Below are 22,045 nucleotides of genomic sequence, written 5' to 3'. Positions count from 1 at the left end.
TGTAACATCTTAAATGTAACTATTAATTCATAATTATTTGTTTTTTTCAAATGGTCTAAAAGTTTTCATGGTTCGACGCTCAACGATAATACTAGGTCATTAAATTTATTATATTGTATTACTCAAAATTTGTTTTTTTCAAGGAAAGAATTCAATAAAATAAATTTCTTAAGTATTCAATTACTTCGTTTAAATAATATTTATCATGAAATTTCAATTAGTATTGTATGATAGATAATATGCTATATAAATTATATTTTTCAAATGAGAATTTATGTGGTTCAAGGCGTAATTATATCATTATATGAAAGTCTTTAAAAATATTTTAATAATATAGTAGTATATTAGTGGTATATTGAATATTAGTATACCATGACTGTACATTATTAGTCTTTTAGATTTTTAAATTATTTCTTGGCTTTCCTAATTAATGATATACTGATTTACTGATTAGAGACTTGACTAAAATCGATCAACAAAAGTCTAATAAAATCAATGAAATATTTCTAAAGTTGGTATTAACATTAATATGGTTAACCTGATCATATAAAGCTACAGGGATATAGTAGTTACTAGGCACGAAGTATTCAGCAATATTCAACGATTGTCACTGTGTGATATAATATCAATATTTTTCTTAATAATTATATAATATAATCATGTTATAAAATACGATCCTTTTAGTAGCGTTTCAGATATTATTTTTTAATAATAAATATTCCATTCACAAATAATTATAAAGTTTGGTACATTAAAAATTTTTTGATGCTATTTTAAATCTACGGCGACTATCTTAACTAACAATAGTGTTTGTTATAAATTCTATAGTAAGAAATTCCTTATATTACTATAAATATAAGTTTAAATTCGTTCGAGTGTGGTGATTAATAACTTGTTTAAATCTAGAAAATTTTCTTTCTGCCATTGGTTAAAAGATGTCTTCGTAAAAGTAAAATAAATTAAATTAATCGAAATAATAAAATTGAACATTCCTGAAATAAAATTTTTATACTAAATAAAGGTTAGTTTATTATTATCAATGATTCTAACCAGGTAGGCTACTTCGTTAATGTTCATTGACAATGACAACATATAAATTAAGAAATTAATTTACTCGATAAAAATTTGATGTTTCATGTTCAATTATTTACACTTCTAAAGTAATAAAAACTACTTTCCAGAAAGCAATTTTCTTTAGTTATTTTTTTAAAAAAGTACATTACTACTTAAATTTTAATATTAAAAGCACGACTTAACAGTTTCCAAAGTTTTGACCAAGTGTTAGTATGATCGCAAAAAAGTTCGAGAAAAAAGACTGGTAGTTCTGAAGATTACTGATTCTTACCCATAGACACATGTTCCAACGCAAATTGATCAAGGAAAAACGTGTATCAGAAGTTAGAAGATAATAAGATAAATGAAAAAGAGAAAGAAATCATCATTCATGGATATTAAAGGATAATTTTAGTATAAAAAAGTTTATCCCGATAAAAATTTTGGTCCAAGGGTCATTTGTGATACGATAATTACGATAATTTAATCGTGTGAAATATTTCAAGAAATCCATTTACTTTTTTTTATTTTATAAAAAATCTAAATTTTTTTTTTCTTCTGTAACATAAACAAAAAATCTTATCAATTTATTAATATATATATATATTTTTTAAGAAAAAAGAATAAGAATGTTACATACCAGAATTTGACTGTATATTGGCGCTTCAGAATTAATAATCATTTAACATTCCTTAGAAAGAATTAAAATTTCAAATCATTTTAATAATAAAATAAATTTTGCCATTTCATCATATTAAAATTGTCAAAATTATTTTTTGTTTTTGTAAATTATTTATTGAAGTAAAAAAATATTTTACTTTTAATTTTTCTTTTTTAAAGAAATTTTTTAATTTTTAAGGTGTAAATTTTCATCAATTCTAACTTTCAATTTTTTTGATTTTATTATTCTTCGATGATTGATTTTTATTTTTTGTTGCGTAGCGGACTAGCGGTTTTTGATTGCAAATTTTTTTTAAAAAACTCTACTATATTTCTATATCAGATATTTAAAAATTAAGTAAAGTTACGATTTTTGCTAAAAAAAAGTTTCTCAAAGTTATATTTTTATTGAAATAACACAATGTGGAGGATTGATATTAAAAAAGGAAACTGTGGTGATTTTGTGAAAGGACGTTTTACAGGAGAAATTTTATTTGTAAGATAATAAGACATTAAGACATATAAGGTAATATGATGTAATCAACTTCGTGATTAAATCAAATCTGACGTTTAAACGAGAGTTACGCGTGACCCATAAAATAAACCTGCTTTTTATTTTTTCTATATCCTATGAAAATATTTTTTTATTTCGGTAGCTAGGAAGAAGCATGGAGAAAATTTTAAATTTTTAAGTCAGTAGTATATTTTATTTAAAAAAAAAAATTTCGATAAATTTGAGTCACAATGTTTCTTTGAGATAATACTTTTGGAGAAAGATATAATATAATATCTGATATATAATAATGCATATATCATATCAAAAACGACATCTCATATTATGGTTCATTATTTACTATATATTTATAAGTCTCGAATTTTGATTTAACATTTAAAATTTTATAAAAAAGTAAAATCAAATAATTTTGCTAATTCATAAGTTGATAACCTTAATTATAAAACATTCTATATTTCTTGAATTACTTTTTTTGATAGTCTATTAACATATATTAAAAGGGAAAATATACTTGTTTGAGGTCTTTAAGTAGTATTACCTTTATTAAATAAAAAGTAGCGACGGGAATTTGCTAATTTTTTTTGACTAGTTAATGATTTTTAGGAATTATTTGCAAAATTTTGCAGTTACATTAAATGTTTGGATGAAAATAGCAAAGTTTTTTCAATAGAAAAAAAATTTCAATTCATTCGGTTAGAAATTGACGAACTTTATCGTATTTGTGTCACCGATTATTTTGTTAAAAAGAAAATTGAATTCCATGGCCACAAATATAAATAGATAAAATAAAGGAAGCAGTTTCAGTGAGATCTTAAAAATGAATTAAATAAAATAAGAATAAATACGATGAATCTTAAATCTTCCTTTATTTTTTTATTCCATTTGACATGCTTACTGTAGCAGTGCCACTCGGTTGTAGTTAAAGATTCATCGTATTCACCAGATAACCAGAACACCTAAATGTATGCTTGTGGAATATCTGCTAGGATGACGATTAGTTTTGTGTTTAGTTGATATGTGCCAACATGATATGCTACTTGTAATTTTTTATTTGCACGTGAACTAAATATAACGTAAAAGTTAAAAAATTTATTATAAAAACAAAAAATAAAAACTTTATTATTGATATAAAAAAATAATGAAATATTTAAGCTATGTTTCTTTATATAAATACTACTAAATATTACTTGATTTTACATGAATCTAGTTTTCATTTTTTATCTGAATCTTTATTATCAATGACAAACCAACCAATAATTGGTGAAACAACCACTTCATTAGAATCATCCAGAGTTTTCTGTTGTGAACCTAAAAATCCGGAAACAAATTTTAAGGAGAATCCAGTATCAGTCGTAAATGGAACTTCAACTCTTCCATTAGGAATATCACTTGGTTCAACGGAATTGTTTTCTAAAATTTTTCCATCTTTTTTATAAGGAAAAAATGCCGTCATCCATCCATTAACTTCAAAATCTTCAAAATCACCACCTGAACCAAAATAATTTAAAGAAATTATTTTTGCCCAAAATTCCTCATCAATTTCGCCTTTATAAGTTTCTACAAATTTCCAAATAACAGGATCTAATTTATCCAACCAAAAATCCATATCTAGATCTAATTGACGTAATTTAGTAACTTTTTCTTGTAATTTTACCCAATCTTCTAAAGTACCTTCAAGTGTAATCTTGGGGATTCCACAAGCAAAATATAACTTATAACTAAAATAAGCTTTAACAGTATCTAAAAGGACGATACGACTAGCAGTGAGAGAATTATTTGTTGTTGTAGAAAAATTACACTTCAATAGAGATTTTATATCAATCTTCTTTACAGCTTCATCAGTTGATACGACTAGTCTATTTATTGCTTCAGGCCAATTTCCTTTAATACATGAATTTTCATGATACAAAATATCTTCGACATAAACACTTATTTCTTCTTTACCTTCATGATTAACAAAACGATAACGGAATTTTTCTGCATTATAATTAATATGTTGGCTAACTCCTTGCGCGATAGTTAACCAAATATCATCAGGTGTCAAGCGTAAATGTTGATGTTTGTTATAAGCATGAAAAATTGCTGCAGCCAATCCATGAAAAGTAGCTGTACTTTTAAGTACTGACTGTTCATTTGAAGGAAGGTTATCGTAATCAATTGAAATTGCATGAACAGTCGTATTATGATAAATTTGTGAAATTTTATCTTTTATTAAAATATGCGGCTCAAGTTTATTCTCAAGATTAACCTGTTTTGTGAGAATTTGTGTACTCATTTTTTTTTGGGTGGGTGTGTATTTTTTTTTTTAAGAGAAGAAAAAAAAATAGCGATATTTCCTATTTAATATTTGAATGACCAATTTATAGAATTTTACGCCCATCACTGCGAATTATTCAGGATGATATGACTTGTAAGTGAAAAAGTTCATTTGCGATGATTTACAAGATGCATTTACATATTAGGTATTGGTTATGTAATGATAGCGTTATTTATTTCTTTGTTTAGCAAATGATATTCAGACAAATGATTTAAATGATAAATGATTGAGCAAATCCTTTAAATGGTCAAATTATCACTATTTAATGTATATTGACATCTTATTATTAGTTTTACTATAACGATAACTCATTAAAATAAATAAATCAAATTTTGTAGCTCCTTGTTACCATATGTGAAAATTTGTGAAAATTTATATTCTTAAAAATATGATATCATTTTTTATTTTCATATTTTGGTAGGCTAACAAATGATCAACATGTGTCAATTGTGTCATCATATGATTATATGTAAAACAATATAAATAAGCGCCAATAAAGTAAAAATTTTCAATTTATTTCTCAACATTAAAAAAATTAAGATTGAAAAAGAAAATGAATCGCAAATTTCAATAGAATCTGGAATTGATAAATTTAATACCCATGAGAGAGATTTTAATTCAGTAAACGTCAATTATGAAAATTGTTCTTATTGTTCTTATTGTAATAAACCATTTGCCGAAGAATTATGGTGCAAAGAATGTGATCCATTTAAGATGATTGAAGGTTGGACTAGTGGAAATAATATATTGATAAATATATCAAGGACACAATTTATGATTCAAGAATGTCTTCCTTTTATAATTTTAAAATTATTGAATGGGTACCATTTAATAGATTTGAAGAAATAAAACAAATTGGTGAAGGTGGATTTTCAAAAGTATATTCTGCTAAATGGATCGGTGGTAAAGCAAAATATGATAAACAAGATGATGGAAGTTGGAAAAAACGAGAATCAAAATCTATTAAAGTTGCTTTATAAAGGTTAAGTGGATCACAGGATATGTCAGCTGAGTATTTAAATGAGGTACATTCTAATTAATAAGATAAACATATATATTGTTAATGACATACTAATTTACTTTAAAAATTTAATATAAAATATAGCTTAAAATGCATTGGAATTTGACAAAGTTTACCGATTTTTCATTACAATTTTATGGAATAAACTAAAGATCTAAAAACTAATGAATTTATGATGATTTTACAACTTTCAGTTAAAGGAATCTTAAGAAGTTTTCTTTCAAATGATTTCAATAAAATTTTATGGAAAGACAAAATTAGTTGTTTATTTTGGATCATAAGTAACCTTAATAAATTACATAGATTAGGATGTTCTCATAAAGATTTTCATAATGGAAATATATTACTAATGGAGATGTATACTTATATTTCTGAGTTTGGATTATCAGGACCATCAAATAAACGAAAACCCTATAAAAACGAAATGTATTAAATTTGTTTCATATTTGTGCTCATGTGTAATAAATGTCTAAAAAAGCACCATTTTATCCGATTTATGTCTTATTACAAAAAAACAAAAATTAAACAAAATGGTGCTTTTTTAGACATTTATTACACATGAGCACAAATTTAAAATAAATTTAACACATTTCGTTTTTATAGGGAAATCAGATGATAAAATATTTGGTGTATTACCATATATTGCTCCAGAGGTTTTGAATGGAGAACCATATACATTATCTTCTGACATTTATAGTTTTGGTGTAATTATGACCGAATTATCATCTGGAAAACCACCTTTTTATGAAAGAAAACATGACACCACCTTAGCTTTAAAAATATGTAATGGACTCAGACCAAAATTTGGAAAAGGAACTCCTGAAATTTATAAAAAGCTAGCTTATAAATGTATGAATGCTAATTCAAATCAAAGACCGACAGTTAATGAATTAATTTGGATAATAAATTTTTGGAATGATTCTTTTTATGATAACAAACATTTCCAAGAAGAATTAAAATTTGGTTATAAAGGAAAAGAAATTAAGACCATATTTGAAGAAGCTGATAAAGAAATATCAAATATTTCAACTTCATATAAAAAAGATCCTGATGCAGTATATACTAGTAGAGTATTTACGTTTGATAATTTAACGAAGCCCGTCAATTCATCCATTATTTCTTCATACCTTAATGATGATAAAAATAATGAAGGTATTTACACACATATATATATATCTATCCGACGTTTTTCAAAATTTTCTAACATTTTTATATTTAATTTCATAATTACAAATTCTAATTCTTTTCAAATAATCAAGATTCTCAATTAGTTGACTTAGAAGTTTCTAGCTCGTTATTACAATTAAAAGGTATATAATATGTTTTACTATGAATATTTTTTAATTTTATTCATTTTATTCATTTTTATTTACATATATAACAGATGATATCAATAATTAAATTAGGTGATTTTAATAAGTAACAATCAAATTATCGTTTTTTATTTGTTAATTGCATTTTTCTTTATTTAATATTACTTTTTTAAAATTATTTATTTATATTTATATATACGAAATTACATTCTTATGATTGAAACAATAAATGAAATACTAAAAACTAACTTATATATTTTAATGTACATATATTATTTTTTTTTCAGACGAATTTATGATAAAGGGACTTATAATATAACAAATTTTGTAAAAACAAAAAAAATTACAATTCCAACTAATCAAATTGCACGATAAATATAAATTATACAAGAAATTTTTCTTCTACAATATTTAAATGGTATCACGTTGATCTTGAATGAAACTAATGTTTTCTTTATAAAGCACACACGCTCGCGTATAAAATTTAAAAAATTTAATACCGCAATACTTTATTATGATATAATGAATATTAAAATTTTAAAATACATAAAATAAATCGCTTAATAATGAAATTAAAAGTTTTCTTCATATATACTACGAAATTTAATAATACCTAGTTTTTCATATTTTTCAATTATTTCCATACCTTCTTTGTATAAAAATTTTTTATTATTCCTGAGCATTTTGACAATAGTTAATTTAAGCAATTTTTTTGGTATTCTATTCTCCCAACTTTTGAATAATGATTCTAAATCTTTTGGACAAACATCTAAAATTGAACCATTACATAATTTTAATTCACAAAAATTATTTGGTGAATGATTAACTACAGTTTCTAATATTTCTTTTCCACTAAAATATCGATTCTTTCCATACTGAATTTTAATTTTAATACTTTCTAAGTATTGACAATTAATAAATAAGTTTTTTAAACTATTTATTTCATCATTATGAAATCTTATGAAAAGATTTTTAATATTTGGGCAAAATTTTGAAATTGATAAACTTAAATCTTCATCATTTTCTCCTATATAAAGCGTTTTAAGATTTTTTCCATTATTTTCTAAAAATTTCAATATATATTCAGTTTTAGGACAATTAAAAGGAAATATTAATATTTCCAATTTAAAAAAATTGGTATATTGTGATTTTTTAAAATCTTTAAAATCCGTTTCACCAATAAAATGCATTATTAATTTTTGTAAATTTGAGAATGAACTGACGAATGAAAATGGTAAATATCCACTATCACAGTTATAAAGTCGTAATTCTGTTATTGTATGAGAGTGCTTTAATATAATAGGTATAATATCTGCCCAATTTCCATCATAAGCTGATAAAGATAAAATTTTTAAATTATTCTGTAAAGAAATTAATTCTTTTAACTCATTTGAAACATCATCATTACAATAAAAATCTAAAGAAATTGATTGTAAATTATGACATATCTGAGATAGTTGATAAAAAAAACTAGATGGAAGTTCTGATTTACAACATAATTCTGAAAGGTCTCTTGCATTAGGAAAATGAGGAAAAGAAATATTAAGGTGATCATAATAAGTCAATTTTTTCAAAGAAGAAATTTGATTTGTAAACATTTTGATGATTTCATTTGTTGCTAGATGACTAATTCTATTTTCAGGAAGGACTTCATTTATTATATCATCAACCACATCAATTGAAAGGACTTTACAAAATCTGGCATAATTAAACAATGGTGGATTGAAAGTAGGTGTTGAAATAAAAATATTATTTTCATGTAATAACTCTTTTGATTCATTGGGAAGACAAGCAATTAATGTACTAAGAATGGATGTCGCTACCCTCAATGAGTCTTTTTGATATATATCAAAATTCCAAATATTCCTCCACAAAATTCTAACGGAAATTTTACACCAAAGTCGGTTAACTAATAAACATGAATATAAAGTTGGCCTATCATCCTCTAAATATTCAAAAACTTCACATAAACAATCAACTTGAAGTATAAAAGCCATTTGTTTATTATTTCAACTTTCAAGAAAAAAAAGAAGAAAAAAAAAAATGGCTTTTACGCCCAATTTTATGAGTTATGAATCATGCATCGTGTAACAATCATGTGTTCATATTATCACGAATTTGTATAAATAATACTAACTATACAAGAATAGGTTAGCAGATCAGCTGCGGTAATTGAGAATCAGCATATCAGATGACTACCCGCAGTATAGTAGAATTACATCTAATGCTGATTTTAATATAAAATATAAAAGAAAAAATAAATAAAACTTAACCGGCGATCTGCAATTAGTGCAATATACCCGGAGGGATTCAATAAAGACCAAATAAACCTAACGAATTATTTTCTTCTTGATTCCACTACACCTCAACAGTCAACACATGGATATTCCACTCTATAGAAATCATAATTAATTATTTACTTTATAACTAGTGATCAGTTTGGACAGTCCTTTAAAATTTTGCCATACAAATATTATAAAGCAGTATTGTCTGATTTTAACGATTAATATTAACAAATAAATAGTCAATTAAAACGTATATTACGTTAATGATATATTTAGTTACGGTATGTTCTTGTGTATTTGTTATGGAATTGTTTTATTGCTTTTTAGGTATGAAGCTTTAACCGGCGGTATGCTTTGATCTTACTGTACCTGTTTCTCTGGATATAAATACAACTGAACTTACAGGTACGGTACGAAATCACCTACTAAAATATAATATCTATAATATTTTTTCTTTTTAATTTAATTTTTAAAACTTACCATTAAAAAAATTAAAGGAAATTCTTTTATAAAATTAATGCTCATTTTGTCTATAATACAACTAATCATATCCAAAGGTTATTCATGTTCCTATGGTATTTTGGTACGATTGGCATCATACCCATCGTACCTGTACAGTACATAATTAATAATACGTTACTTTTTATATTTTGTCATACTAATGTACCATACTACTTACTATATACTCTTATCGGAGTGATGATTAATTTGGTGCAGAGAAGCATGTTAAATGAAAAAGAATATTTAAAACTAATAATTTTTATGATACAAAATTTTCAGTTAGTTTTAGCAGCAGATTTATCTCCAAAAGATTTAGAATCATTTTTTGTAAGTTGGAGCAAATAAATAACATTAATAATTATTAAGGTAACAAAATTAAGTTCGTCCTTATAGAAAATTTACTAGTAGTCATAGAAAAAGAAACTCAATTTTCTTTTTTACATCTGTATCTTTATATGAATTATTTTGTATTATTTTACTTTATATTATCAATAAAATTTAAAATGCAATTTTAGTGTAAGAAAATTATTAAGTAAGTAGATGAAAAATTATGAGAATGTTAGATTTTTCTAAAAAAAAAAAAATTTTACAATACATAAGAAATAATAATATTGAGATTTTAAAAATATTTAATAATATTCATTATTTTGTAAATTACTATTGAGTTTTTGAGCGAAAAGCTAAGATATAAAACACATTCAAATCTATATCAAAATTAAATATGAAAAATCTAACAACTAAAATCCAATAATAAGATAATACCCGATTAACAAATTAATAAAACTTGTAAATGATTTAAAATTTAAATTTGGCTATTTTTTTCTAAAAAAAATAAATAAATAATTATAAAAAAATTATTACATTATACTCTTTTATTCTTTATTAATACATTTGCATCAGAATGTCTACTTCTCTTACTTTTCTACCTCCACTTCGACCCAATCCTATCTAATACTCTCTAAAATTTAGTGGGAAATTTTTAATATGCTTAAATATCATGTTTGCTTAATTATTCCCTCTCCCCAAATTTTACAGCTCAGAAAGGACGTTAAACTAATTATTAGTTTGGAATGGCCTTACATAGGCAATTCAACACATTCTAAATAAATTGCCAGGCATTTGTCATTCTTTTTAGAACCTCAGTATAAATAGTTAAATATAAGAATTTTTTATGACAAACCATTTGAAAATCAAGTACATAAAATTTCGATCACAAAATTTTCTTGTTCACGTGACTTTAATGATAATTATTCTACATATAATTTAATTTCACAGGATCAGAAAAAAATACCAAAAAAGTGTTCCTGATCACGAATATCTGATATATGCATGATGAATGCAATTTATTAATCAAGAAGAATAATTATTAAATAGTTCCTAAAAAACCATCAAGCAAATCTATTCCTCTATCACCCAGTTCTTGGTTAAAATGTAAATAAAAATAATGAGTGCCATAATTGTCAAGAACTATTATTGACAATACAGTATGTCAGTTAATAATAATTCATATATCCTCTTCATCGGTCAGGTCTGGATACCTGACTGGTAAACTTCGCAAGCTGTGAACACGCACGAAGTGCTATCACTTCTCTGATTTACATGATTTACATCTAGCAGCATAAATTAATCTACAAATTAGTGAAAATCCAGTTTGTTCTATATACTTAAATATTTTCATCTTTAAATTTTTAACTATTATTTTCTTGGATTCATCTCCTTTTGATAGAACACTTACGGATCTAATCTTTCTTACCATACTTTTTAAGTATATATACTAATTTAAAATAAAGTCTAAGAAACAACATTTTGATTTGATTTTAACAACCAGGCTTATAAATAAAACATTCGGACATGATGACTAATAATTCTGGAGCCTAAATTCATCACGAAAAACCAGTGATGTTTTATATTGATTGATACGTTACTTATGTCTTAAGCATGATCAGCAGAGTAACAATGAGCGAGGCTATGTCTAAGTTCTAACTTTTGTGTTGAATCATTTTTAGTATAAGATTGTAAAAGGAATTATTTTTTATAAAAAAAAGTATCTTACTGTTTAACCTATAAATAAGTGGTTATAATATAGGAAGTAGTTGATTACCTTAAAGTGCGAGGTTAATCAGGATAACCAGGATGGTTTTCTCGTAATGGAAGGATGGTAAAATAATAAAACATACAGCGGTATATAGATAATTGATATAAGTGTAGTTATAGGTGCAAGATAGTCACATATACAATTCTTAATAACATAATAACGTACAATTGACATATTAGCAGTTAGATAGATATATATAACATCATATATTTAATAACAACAGTATTTATGTCAATAGCACGTTATTATGTTGGTACGAATCTCATTCACATTGCTATAAGCGAATAATTATCAGACGATTAAGTTGAATGTTATAAATAATTCAATGTCATATAGAGTATAATACGGTGTATTATTATATACTAATTATGTACTAGCAAGCTTAGACATTTTATTGGAATTCATTTCAATGATTAGCGATAAAAAACTCTACTGCTTTTGTGAAGTTTATTTGGAAAAAAGAAGTCACCTAATAGAGAATTTCTAAGAGGAAACAAGGGTGGTGTACTAGAAATGTGACGGAAAAGGGAGAAAATGTTAAGATATCTTTCCTAAACTACCTAATAATGGTGCTAAACATACTATGTGAACATATATTTAAATTATTTTTAAAATTTTCAAAAATAGAGGGGGGAGGACGTTAAATTAAAAATTAATTTGAACAGCCTTAAATTGTTATATCTATAAAGCAACAGTTTACTTATAAATCAAAATATTAATATCTCTAACATCATTTAATTAATGAAAAAAACAGTGCGATTACATTAAAATATGGCCTATTTATTTACATATATTATTATTTTATAGAATTCAATAAATTCAATCAAACAAACATTGTACTATTAAATTTTATCACAAGTTTTCTTTCTTTTTTTTTTTTTAATTAAAACTAAGAGTATACTATAAGTAAATATTTTTGAATAATAAACAATCTTACAACTTACAATCCTTACTGAAATATAAAGGCTAAAGGATGGAATCTAAAAATAATAAAATAAGTTAGAAGACTCGAGTACTCTAAGTAAGCTTTGTAGAAAAGACAGATTCAAGCCCCCATGCTTACTATTAATTGACATTAACGATATATCGTGAGTGATCAAACTCGTGCAGAGGTACTGTCACATTAATAATAAGACATGAGACCCACCACCAAAAGGAAGGGCCCCACATACAGAAGTCTGCGACATAGCTTGAGATATTATATTTTTCTCATTTAAGGTAACCAGACTACTAGAAGAGGAGGATAACCAAAACACTCTAGGTGCACAAATCCCTTATACATCCCAGCTTAGTCATTTCCACTTACCAGAATCAAGACTATGACTAGAAGTTGCTTAGGAGTAAGGTTCATGTTTTCGATAATATTTGTTTCTAAATAGGGAGTTAATATTAAAATGTTTTTATGATTATAATAAAAAAAAAGTTTACACATTATAATAAATATCTAGAGTTTAAGAAAAAGAAGAATATTATAAAAAAAATAGTATGATAAAAAAAAAAGTTTACACGTTATAATAAATATCTAAGAAAATGAAGGAAGATTTTTTTAAAAAAGGAATAAATAGGGAGTTATTATTAAAATGTTTTATGATTATAATAAAAAAAAAGTTTACACGATGTAATAATATCTAGAGTTTAAGAAAAAGAAGGAAAAAAAAAATTACGAGTATTGAAGTATTGAAGTGTGGAAAAAAAAAGGATTTTTTATATAAATATTTCGTGGGAAAAGTTGAGTTATTATTAGTAAAACTGATGGTTGCGATCATAATCAACAGATTTGAGGTTCCGCATGATTATTTCTTTGCATGAGTCATTTGATCATTTCACATACAGTATTACTGGAATATCTATAACTGAGAAAAACATAATATTATCTAATCACGTTCCACATTTTTCGCGATTTGAATTTTTGTTCGCACAGGTGCAATAATAAAAATAATGAAAAATTAACATACTGTAAATATAAATTTAAACATTTAAAACTAGTAGTAATATAATTTTTCAGATAATACACAGCACCCGACTTAATATAATAAATTAAGTTTCCTAATCTGTTATGTTCAACGAAAAGATAAAAGGTGAAGTAAAGTAGTAAATTTTTATTATACTTTATATTATATAGACGAGACTTTTACAATAAATTCTTTAAATCTAACTATACGAGCTATGCATAGCTTGCTAATTACGTTGTAAATGAATTATTATGCAGTTGATATCCAAGATTACCGTATCCAAGTCATTTTTTTTCTACATAAAAATACGAACGTTTCTTATGACGCCTTTTTATGACGCCTTTTCACAAGTTATCATAAAATTAAGTCCACTTTATTATTATCCTATCAAATCTAGCCTTTTTAACGTCAATATTAATTATATTTTGGATGCAAGTTAAAATCCTTTTACCAGTGAAATTATAATATTGTCCGTGGAAATTAATTATGATAAAGTTTAATGAAATATGGTATAACCAATGTGAATAACCACTATTACAGTGCAAAAATTGCAAGGTCGCACCACGTTTTATGAAGAATTATCGTAATGAATAATATTCACACATCAACTAAAATTTAAAAAAGACACAAGTATTAAGTTTCCGTTTAAAAATTTGATACTTCAGATCGACTTTAAACTATATTCCATTAATACCATCAAAGAATACTATACTAAGATTAAGATGATTTCCAACAATACCGTATTGTAACTTGTGTAAAAATGTCCGAAGCATCTAATTGACAAATCACATGATATGAATATAATTCACTAATCAGTCTTACATTTCGTGATCGATTAGACGAATTTGATAAGTTAAAGTCAACTTTAAGTTATTGTAATTTAAAAATTATTGGAAACTTTTTAAAATTTAAATAAAAAAATCAATATTATTTATTAATTTAATATAATATTTTAATACCATCAACCGTGGCCATCTTCACCTATAACTATTGCAAGGAATTTGTATACACTATTTTAACAATTTTTTAAAAACCAATACCGAAACCGATCCACGAATTAAGACGGATGACCAATCAACACACATATTCTACCTACCTAACTTAATATTCCCAAAAGGCTTTATTTGTATTTTGCTGAAAGCAAATTATTTTTGAACTTTGTTTTAAATCACTCTCGTTTTTAACTCTCGTTTTTCGCATTTGCAGATATAAGGTTAAAATGCGTTTATTTTTTGTTGTTCTGGCTAAACCTCTTGGAGAATCGTCCGCAGTTCACATTACTGAAGAGGGATAACACTATTGATGGTAAACCACTCCATAAAAACGATCTCACCGTTTTTGATCTTAAGAAAGTGAAGAAGGCTAATCAATGGAAGCTATGGAAGGTCAAAGATCTCATCAAAGGAACCAAGAAGTGGAAGGCACTTGAAGGTATTGAGGATAGTAATACCGAAACTGTCATTAAAAATGAGCTCAAAGGTGATAAGTTGTCCCCAGCTATGGATCTTAAAGATGTTTTTCTGATGATGACCTTCAGAAAGGTGTGATCCACATCATCGTGAAACCGCTAAAGCCTGCCACCACTGGTAAGTGTCTCTCAATGGGTTCCTCTCGAACAAGAAATTTTGTAATGTTAACTAACTTATTTTATTTCTTTTTCGCTTTCACTTTAACAGACGTGCTCAAAAATAAATCAAGATTAAGTAAGCTATTTTCTTTTAACTTTCGTGCACATTTGATATATTACCGTATACTTCCGAAATTAAGCACCCTTTTTTTGACCGTAATGCTGGCCAGCAACAGCATAACGTGCTTATTTTCGGGGGTGCTTAATATCGGAAGTATACGGTATTTTCGAATTTGATTGAATAGGAGGTCTTGGAGGAATGACTTACCGGGGACTGGAAGGTGGTCCTTTCTATGAACGCGTTAATCTTACTAGTGTTACTATTATTCTAATAGGACCCAGAAATATATATATAGGGGTCAGGTGATGAAAAAAATTTTTTACTATGAGCTGTACGCATTTTTTCAGGGCCGGAATTATGATAATGTCAGTCGGTTACTATAATAAGAAATAAAATTCAGACTGGTATTATCAAAAATTATCTAAAAAAGGAAAGATTTTTATGATTTTTTTAGTTCAAAATACACAAAATCAAATCTGACCCTTTTATATATATTTCTGGGTCCTATTCTAATTCTATCCCACCAATGATTGGAAAAACATCTCTTGCACAACTACTTGATGTTAAGTTGCTCCAATTAGTATAGAAATAAATAATGAATACTAGATAATAAAGAGAAATTTTCAAAGTTACATTATATTTTATCATTGGAATTTCTTAGAAAATTCTTTATTTTATGAATTTTATGAATTCATCTCAACCAGCCGCAGTCCGATACAGAAAATAATTAGTACTGAAAAACTTAATAAAGTATTTTTTTTTATTAAAGATATTATGTTTAGTTAACTCAATAAATAAATTCATAAAATGAAAAAAAAATCGTTTCCTTTTTACTGTCTCCTTTTAATATGAATCTTCCGCATTAATAATAATAATTTGATTAGTCGATACGTAAGGCGATGCAAAAGTTACGTTGTTGATGCATGATTAAGTAAAATATCAACTCATGCAGTCATATCACTCATATGCGATATCTGATTGTCCTTATACAAAAATTATCTTATTGATATATTTCTAAGTAAATAGACTTCAAGAATCAGAAACGGTACTTTGGGATGTATAACGGTTCTCGTTTCTTAGTTTTTTATTTTCGATAGCTAAGCTCGGGTATTGGATAAATTGAAGAACCGCGAAAGGGTAAAAAATTGTAAATACTGTAACTCATCACGGAAAACAAATTGTAATAATATTTTTGTTATAAAGGAGTATCTTTCTTCCATTGGTAGAATAATTATATAGCCTATATTTTTAGCATATTTTATCAGATAAACTCATTAATATTAGTTTTTATAAAAAATTTGCTATAATACTTCAAATTGTATTGTGTGCCGCAGTTATTTTAACGATTGACGTAACAAAAAAAAAATTAATTTTGTCGCACAAGGTATTTTTTTTATCATTTCTAGGATAAAATAATAGATAAATAACTTATTCTCAAAGTTGCCGACATGAAAGTTTCTCTTGGTGAAATTTTCACTTTGTGAAAAATTTCCAATTTCATATTCAATTATTAAATAATTAATTATTTAATGACGAAGCAATCGAAGCATATAAAAATTAAAAGTACGATCAACATAAATTGTTGCTATAATAGTGATATTCTAATTTTGGAATTTTAATTCCTTTTTTATCCTCATTGATAAGTACAATATAAAGGTAACGCAAAAACGCCAATAAATTCAAATAATTTTTTTTTTTAAAAAAAAAAAGTTAAAATTGGATAAAAGAAGTGAAGCTCTAGTTACAATGGAAACTGAATTTAGTAAATTAAATATCTCTGATGAAAATTCTAATAAAGATTCTAATTTGCAAGGCATAAGTCATAAAAAATGGCACGTCTGAAATGTGTGTCAGGTTGACGGCGCAGTGTGGCGCAGTAATTCAAAAAAAATCTAAGTTAAAGATTTTCTTTTTAATGTAATGCTTTCAAATTTACACATTAGATGTATTTTCATCTGTTTTACAAAATTCACTTATAAACGGAAGGAGGTTTTGGACGTAGATTTTGACTTTAGTATATAACAACTGATTTTATCGTCTTTGCCGATCATTTCCAAAATTGGATTTGTCAAAAAAACGGTTTTTGTTAAATAACTCGAAAATGGCCTTCTAAACCGCCCGTATATACTCTAAGTAAATTTGCAGAGCGGACGAAAATACATCTAGTGCAGTAATTTAAAGGTTTTATTTTAAATAAAAAAAATTGCAATTTGGAAAAATCGCTGCGCCACACTGCGCCGTCAACCTGACACACATTTCAGATGTGCTAAAAAATGTTCTTATTGCAATAAACCATTTACCGAAGAATTATGGTGTAAAAAATGTGATCCATTTAAAATGATTGAAGGTTGGACCAGTGGAAATAATGATATCGATAAATTTATCAAAGACACAATTTATGATGCAAGAAATACCAATAGGGGCTATGCCAAACTACTTGAATGGGTACCATTTGATAGATTTGAAGACGTAAAACAAATTGGCGAAGGTGGATTTGCAAAAGTATATTCTGCAATGTGGATTGATGGCAATACAAGTTATGAAAAACAAGATGATGGAGGTTGGAAAAAAGAAAAACCTAAACCTAAAAAAGTTGCTTTAAAAAGGTTAAATGGATCACAAGATATGTCAGCTGAGTATTTAAATGAGGTATATTTAACTAATAAGATAAGCATGCATGCATGTATTGTTAATGACATACTAATTTACTTTAATTTTAATTTAAATGAAAGCTTAAAATACATTGGAAAGTATTTGTTGAGTCGCTTAGGCTTTCATTAGAATTTTATGGAGTAACTAAAGATCCGGAAACTGAAGAATTTATGATGATTTTAGATGTTGCACAGAAAGGAAATTTAAGAACTTTTCTTTCAAGTTAATTTCAATAAAATTCTATGGAAAGAAAAATTTAGTTATTTATATTGGACAATATACAACCTTCTTATGTTACATAGATTAGGATATTCTCATAAAGATTTTCATAGTGGAAATATATTACAATTTAATGATTATAGATCTTACATATCAGATTTCGGATTATCAGGACCATCAAATAAACAAAAATCAGATGATAAAATATGTGGAGTATTACCATATATTGCCCCAGAAGGAATAAAGAACCATATACATCATCTTCAGATATTTACAGTTTTGGTGTAATTATGGCTGAATTATCTTCTGGAAAGCCACCTTTTTATGAAAGAAAACATGATATTAGCTTAGCATTAGAAATATGTAATGGACTCAGACCAGAATTTGGAAAAGGGACTCCTGAAATTTATAAAAAACTAGCTTATAAATGTATGAATGCTAATTCAAATCAAAGACCAACGGCCAGTGAATTGGAAAATATAATTTTTTTTTGGGTCTGTTCTTTTAATTACTCTGAAGATTATAAAGAAAAAGAAAAATTTGGATATAAAGGAAAAGAAATTAAAGCTATATTTGAAGAAGCTGATAAAGAAATACCAAATATTTCAACTTCATATAAAACTAATTCTGATGCAATATATACTAGTAGATTATTTTCATTCAACAATTTAACAAAACCTGTTAATTCATCTATTATTACTTCATATCTTGATGATGATGAAAATAATGAAGGTATTATTTAAATTTTTTATTATTCAACATTTAACCTTATAATTACTAATTTTATTGCTTTTATAGATAATCGAGATTCTCAATTAGTTGATTTAGAAGTTTCTAGCTCATTATTACAATCAAAAGGTACATAGATAATAATATAATATGTTTTACTATGAAGTTTTTTAATTTTATATTAATTTTATTTATTTTTATTTAAATAACAGATGATATCAATGATAATGAAAATAATTTTGATGAGTAATAAATCATTTTTTTTTTTGTTATTTACATTTTCTTTATTTATTATTACTTTTTTAGAATTATTTATTTATATTTATAATTTGATTGAATACAATAAATAAAATGCTAAAATCTGACCTATTTGATTATCATAAAAGACATTTTTTATTATAAATACAAAGAAAATGTTATTTATAACAAGCAATCAAAAATTTATTTCTTTCAGGGAAAAGAATAAATGATAATTCAATAAAATATATTGCATAACACATTTCTTTTCGTCATTTTAATATAAATGTGCTATATAAATTTTTATATATTCCAATGAAAATTTATGGCTCAAAACATAAAGTTCATTATTATATGAATGAAAATCTTTAAAAAATATAATATATCAAATATTTATAAATAAATTTTATAAATGTCCTAATAATATGATAGTATATTGGATGTTGGTATAACACGACCAGACTTCACATTATAGGTCTTTAAATTATTTTTTCCTAATTTATTAATTACTAAAATCGATTAAAAAAATCAAAACTCTCAAAATTATTGCCGTTTTCAAAATGGTTGATCTGACATCGATCATTGCACAATAAATTCTACTAATTTATTTTTCAAAACGTTAAAAAAATTAATGAACAAAGGAAATGAAATCAAATTTCAATAGAATTTGAATTTATTAATTAAATATTTCTGATAAAGATTCTGATAAATATTCTAATTCAGAAATCAAATTGTAGTAAAACCATTTATTGAAGAATTATGATGTAAAGAATATGAATATGTCATATGTGATCCATTTAGAATAATTGATATTGATAAATTTATCAATGATACACTTTATGATGCAAGTGATAGAGGTTATTGCTTTCTTAAATGGGTACCACTGAAAATTGTAGTTATTTTTAATCACGAATATCAATTGGTACAACATACTGCTATTATTTTTACTTTTGTAGCATGTTTTATCAAATACATTTGTTAGTGTTTAGTTTTCGTAAAAATTTACTCCAAAATGTATTGTGTGCCGTATATCCGTATCACTTCTATGTCGATTTTTTCCAATATCGCCGATCCAAAATGAGTTTTAAAATTTTGTCGCACAGAGTTTTTTTTATCTATTTCTTGCTAAAGTAGGATAGAATACTAGATAAAATAACACTTTTATTCTCAAAGTTGCTAACATGAAAAGTTTCTCCCGATGAAATTTTTAACAATTTCACATTCATTTATTTTTTGTAGTTAAATTAATATTATCATAATTGTTCACCATAAATTGTTACTATAATAGTGATATTCTAATTTTGGAATTTCAATTCCTTTTTTATCCTCATTGATAAGTACAATATAAAGTAACGCAAAAAACGCCAATAAATTCAAATAATTTTTTTTTTTAAAAAAAAAAGGGTTAAAATTGGACAAAAGAACTAGTTACAATGAAAACTGAATTTAGTAAATTAAATATCTCTAATGAAAATTCTAATAAAGATTCTAATTTGGAAAACGTCAGCCATAAAAATTGTTCTTATTGCAATAAACCATTTACCGAAGAATTATGGTGTAAAAAATGTGATCCATTTAAAATGATTGAAGGTTGGACTAGTGGAAATAATGATATTGATAAATTTATTAAAGACACAATTTATAGTGCAAGAAATGCAAAGTACAAGCATAAACTTATGTTTCTTGAATGGGTACCATTTGATAGATTTGAAGACGTAAAACAAATTGGTGAAGGTGGATTTGCAAAAGTATATTCTGCAACATGGATTAATGGTGAAGCAGAATATGATAAACAAGATGATGGAAGTTGGAAAAAACAAGAATCCAGATCTATGGAAGTTGCTTTAAAAAGGTTAAACGGATCACAAAATATGTCAGCTGAGTATTTAAATGAGGTATGTTTAATTAATAAGATAAACATACATTCATGTATTGATAATGACATACTAATTTACTAATTTACTTAATTTTAATGTAAATGGAAGCTCAAAATACATTGGAAACTTACTACTGCTGTGACAAGTGGTTGTATATTAAGATTTTATGGAATAACTAAAGATCCAGAAACTGAAGAATTTATGATGATTTTAGAATTTGCAAAATATGGAAATTTGAGAAGTTTTCTTTCAAGTAATTTCAATAAAATTTTATGGAAAGACAAAATTAGTTATTGATATTAGCTTAGCATTAGAAATATGTAATGGACTCAGACCAAATTTTGGAAAAGGGACTCCTGAAGTTTATAAAAAACTAGCTTATAAATGTATGAATGCTAATTCAAATCAAAGACCAACAGCCAAAGAACTATATGATATAATAGATTTTTGGGATGATTCTTTTAATAAAGATAATCAAGAAAAAGAAGAATTTGGTTATAAAAGAAAAGAAATTAAGGCTATGTTTGAAGAAGCTGATAAAGAAATACCAAATATTTCAACTTCTCATAAAAAAAATTCTGATGCAATATATACTAGTAGATTATTTTCATTCAACAATTTAACAAAACCTGTTAATTCATCTATTATTACTTCATATCTTGATGATGATGAAAATAATGAAGGTATTACGTAAATTTTATATTATTTAACATTTAACCTTATAATTACTAATTTTATTGCTTTTATAGATAATCGAGATTCTCAATTAGTTGATTTAGAAATTTCTAGCTCATTATTACAATCAAAAGGTATTATAGATAATAATATAATATGTTTTACTATGAATTGTTTTTAATTTTATATTAATTTTATTTATTTTTATTTAAATAACAGATGATATCAATGATAATGAAAATAGTTTTGATGAGTAA

At 25.4% G+C, this 22,045-nt stretch overlaps 7 protein-coding genes across 7 annotated transcripts; 5 read left to right on the top strand and 2 right to left on the bottom strand.

Moving 5' to 3' along the window:
• Positions 1-3,437: 3,437 nt before the first annotated feature.
• Positions 3,438-4,502, bottom strand: OCT59_017843 (uncharacterized protein; the record flags this gene model as incomplete). The annotated part of the gene is made up of 1 exon (XM_025330634.2): positions 3,438-4,502. One exon carries the CDS (start codon positions 4,500-4,502, stop codon positions 3,438-3,440), a length of 1,065 nt encoding a protein of 354 aa, XP_025171917.1.
• Positions 4,503-5,178: 676 nt separating this feature from the next.
• On the top strand, positions 5,179-5,524 carry OCT59_017842 (uncharacterized protein; the record flags this gene model as incomplete). The annotated part of the gene is made up of 2 exons (XM_066137755.1): positions 5,179-5,205; positions 5,309-5,524. The coding sequence occupies 2 exons, from the start codon at positions 5,179-5,181 to the stop codon at positions 5,522-5,524; spliced, it is 243 nt and encodes an 80-aa protein (XP_066004301.1).
• Positions 5,525-6,416: 892 nt separating this feature from the next.
• OCT59_017841 (uncharacterized protein) lies at positions 6,417-6,966 on the top strand (the record flags this gene model as incomplete). Its single annotated transcript, XM_025329352.2, has 3 exons — positions 6,417-6,717; positions 6,825-6,875; positions 6,950-6,966. 3 exons carry the CDS (start codon positions 6,417-6,419, stop codon positions 6,964-6,966), a joined length of 369 nt encoding a protein of 122 aa, XP_025171916.2.
• A 484-nt stretch (positions 6,967-7,450) lies between these two features.
• Positions 7,451-8,881, bottom strand: OCT59_017840 (uncharacterized protein; the record flags this gene model as incomplete). Its single annotated transcript, XM_025320203.2, has 1 exon — positions 7,451-8,881. The coding sequence occupies exon 1, from the start codon at positions 8,873-8,875 to the stop codon at positions 7,451-7,453; it is 1,425 nt and encodes a 474-aa protein (XP_025171915.2). The 5' UTR covers positions 8,876-8,881.
• A 9,032-nt stretch (positions 8,882-17,913) lies between these two features.
• On the top strand, positions 17,914-18,278 carry OCT59_017839 (uncharacterized protein; the record flags this gene model as incomplete). The annotated part of the gene is made up of 2 exons (XM_025330633.2): positions 17,914-18,048; positions 18,132-18,278. 2 exons carry the CDS (start codon positions 17,914-17,916, stop codon positions 18,276-18,278), a joined length of 282 nt encoding a protein of 93 aa, XP_025171914.2.
• A 423-nt stretch (positions 18,279-18,701) lies between these two features.
• On the top strand, positions 18,702-19,249 carry OCT59_017838 (uncharacterized protein; the record flags this gene model as incomplete). Its single annotated transcript, XM_025330632.2, has 3 exons — positions 18,702-19,002; positions 19,069-19,128; positions 19,212-19,249. The coding sequence occupies 3 exons, from the start codon at positions 18,702-18,704 to the stop codon at positions 19,247-19,249; spliced, it is 399 nt and encodes a 132-aa protein (XP_025171913.2).
• A 1,420-nt stretch (positions 19,250-20,669) lies between these two features.
• On the top strand, positions 20,670-22,045 carry OCT59_017837 (uncharacterized protein; the record flags this gene model as incomplete). Its single annotated transcript, XM_066137754.1, has 4 exons — positions 20,670-21,131; positions 21,394-21,796; positions 21,863-21,922; positions 22,008-22,045. The coding sequence occupies 4 exons, from the start codon at positions 20,670-20,672 to the stop codon at positions 22,043-22,045; spliced, it is 963 nt and encodes a 320-aa protein (XP_066004300.1).

Source organism: Rhizophagus irregularis, chromosome 26 (genome assembly GCF_026210795.1).
Source record: "Rhizophagus irregularis chromosome 26, complete sequence".
NCBI lineage: Eukaryota > Fungi > Glomeromycota > Glomeromycetes > Glomerales > Glomeraceae > Rhizophagus > Rhizophagus irregularis.
This window is presented reverse-complemented; position numbering and strand designations above follow the sequence as displayed.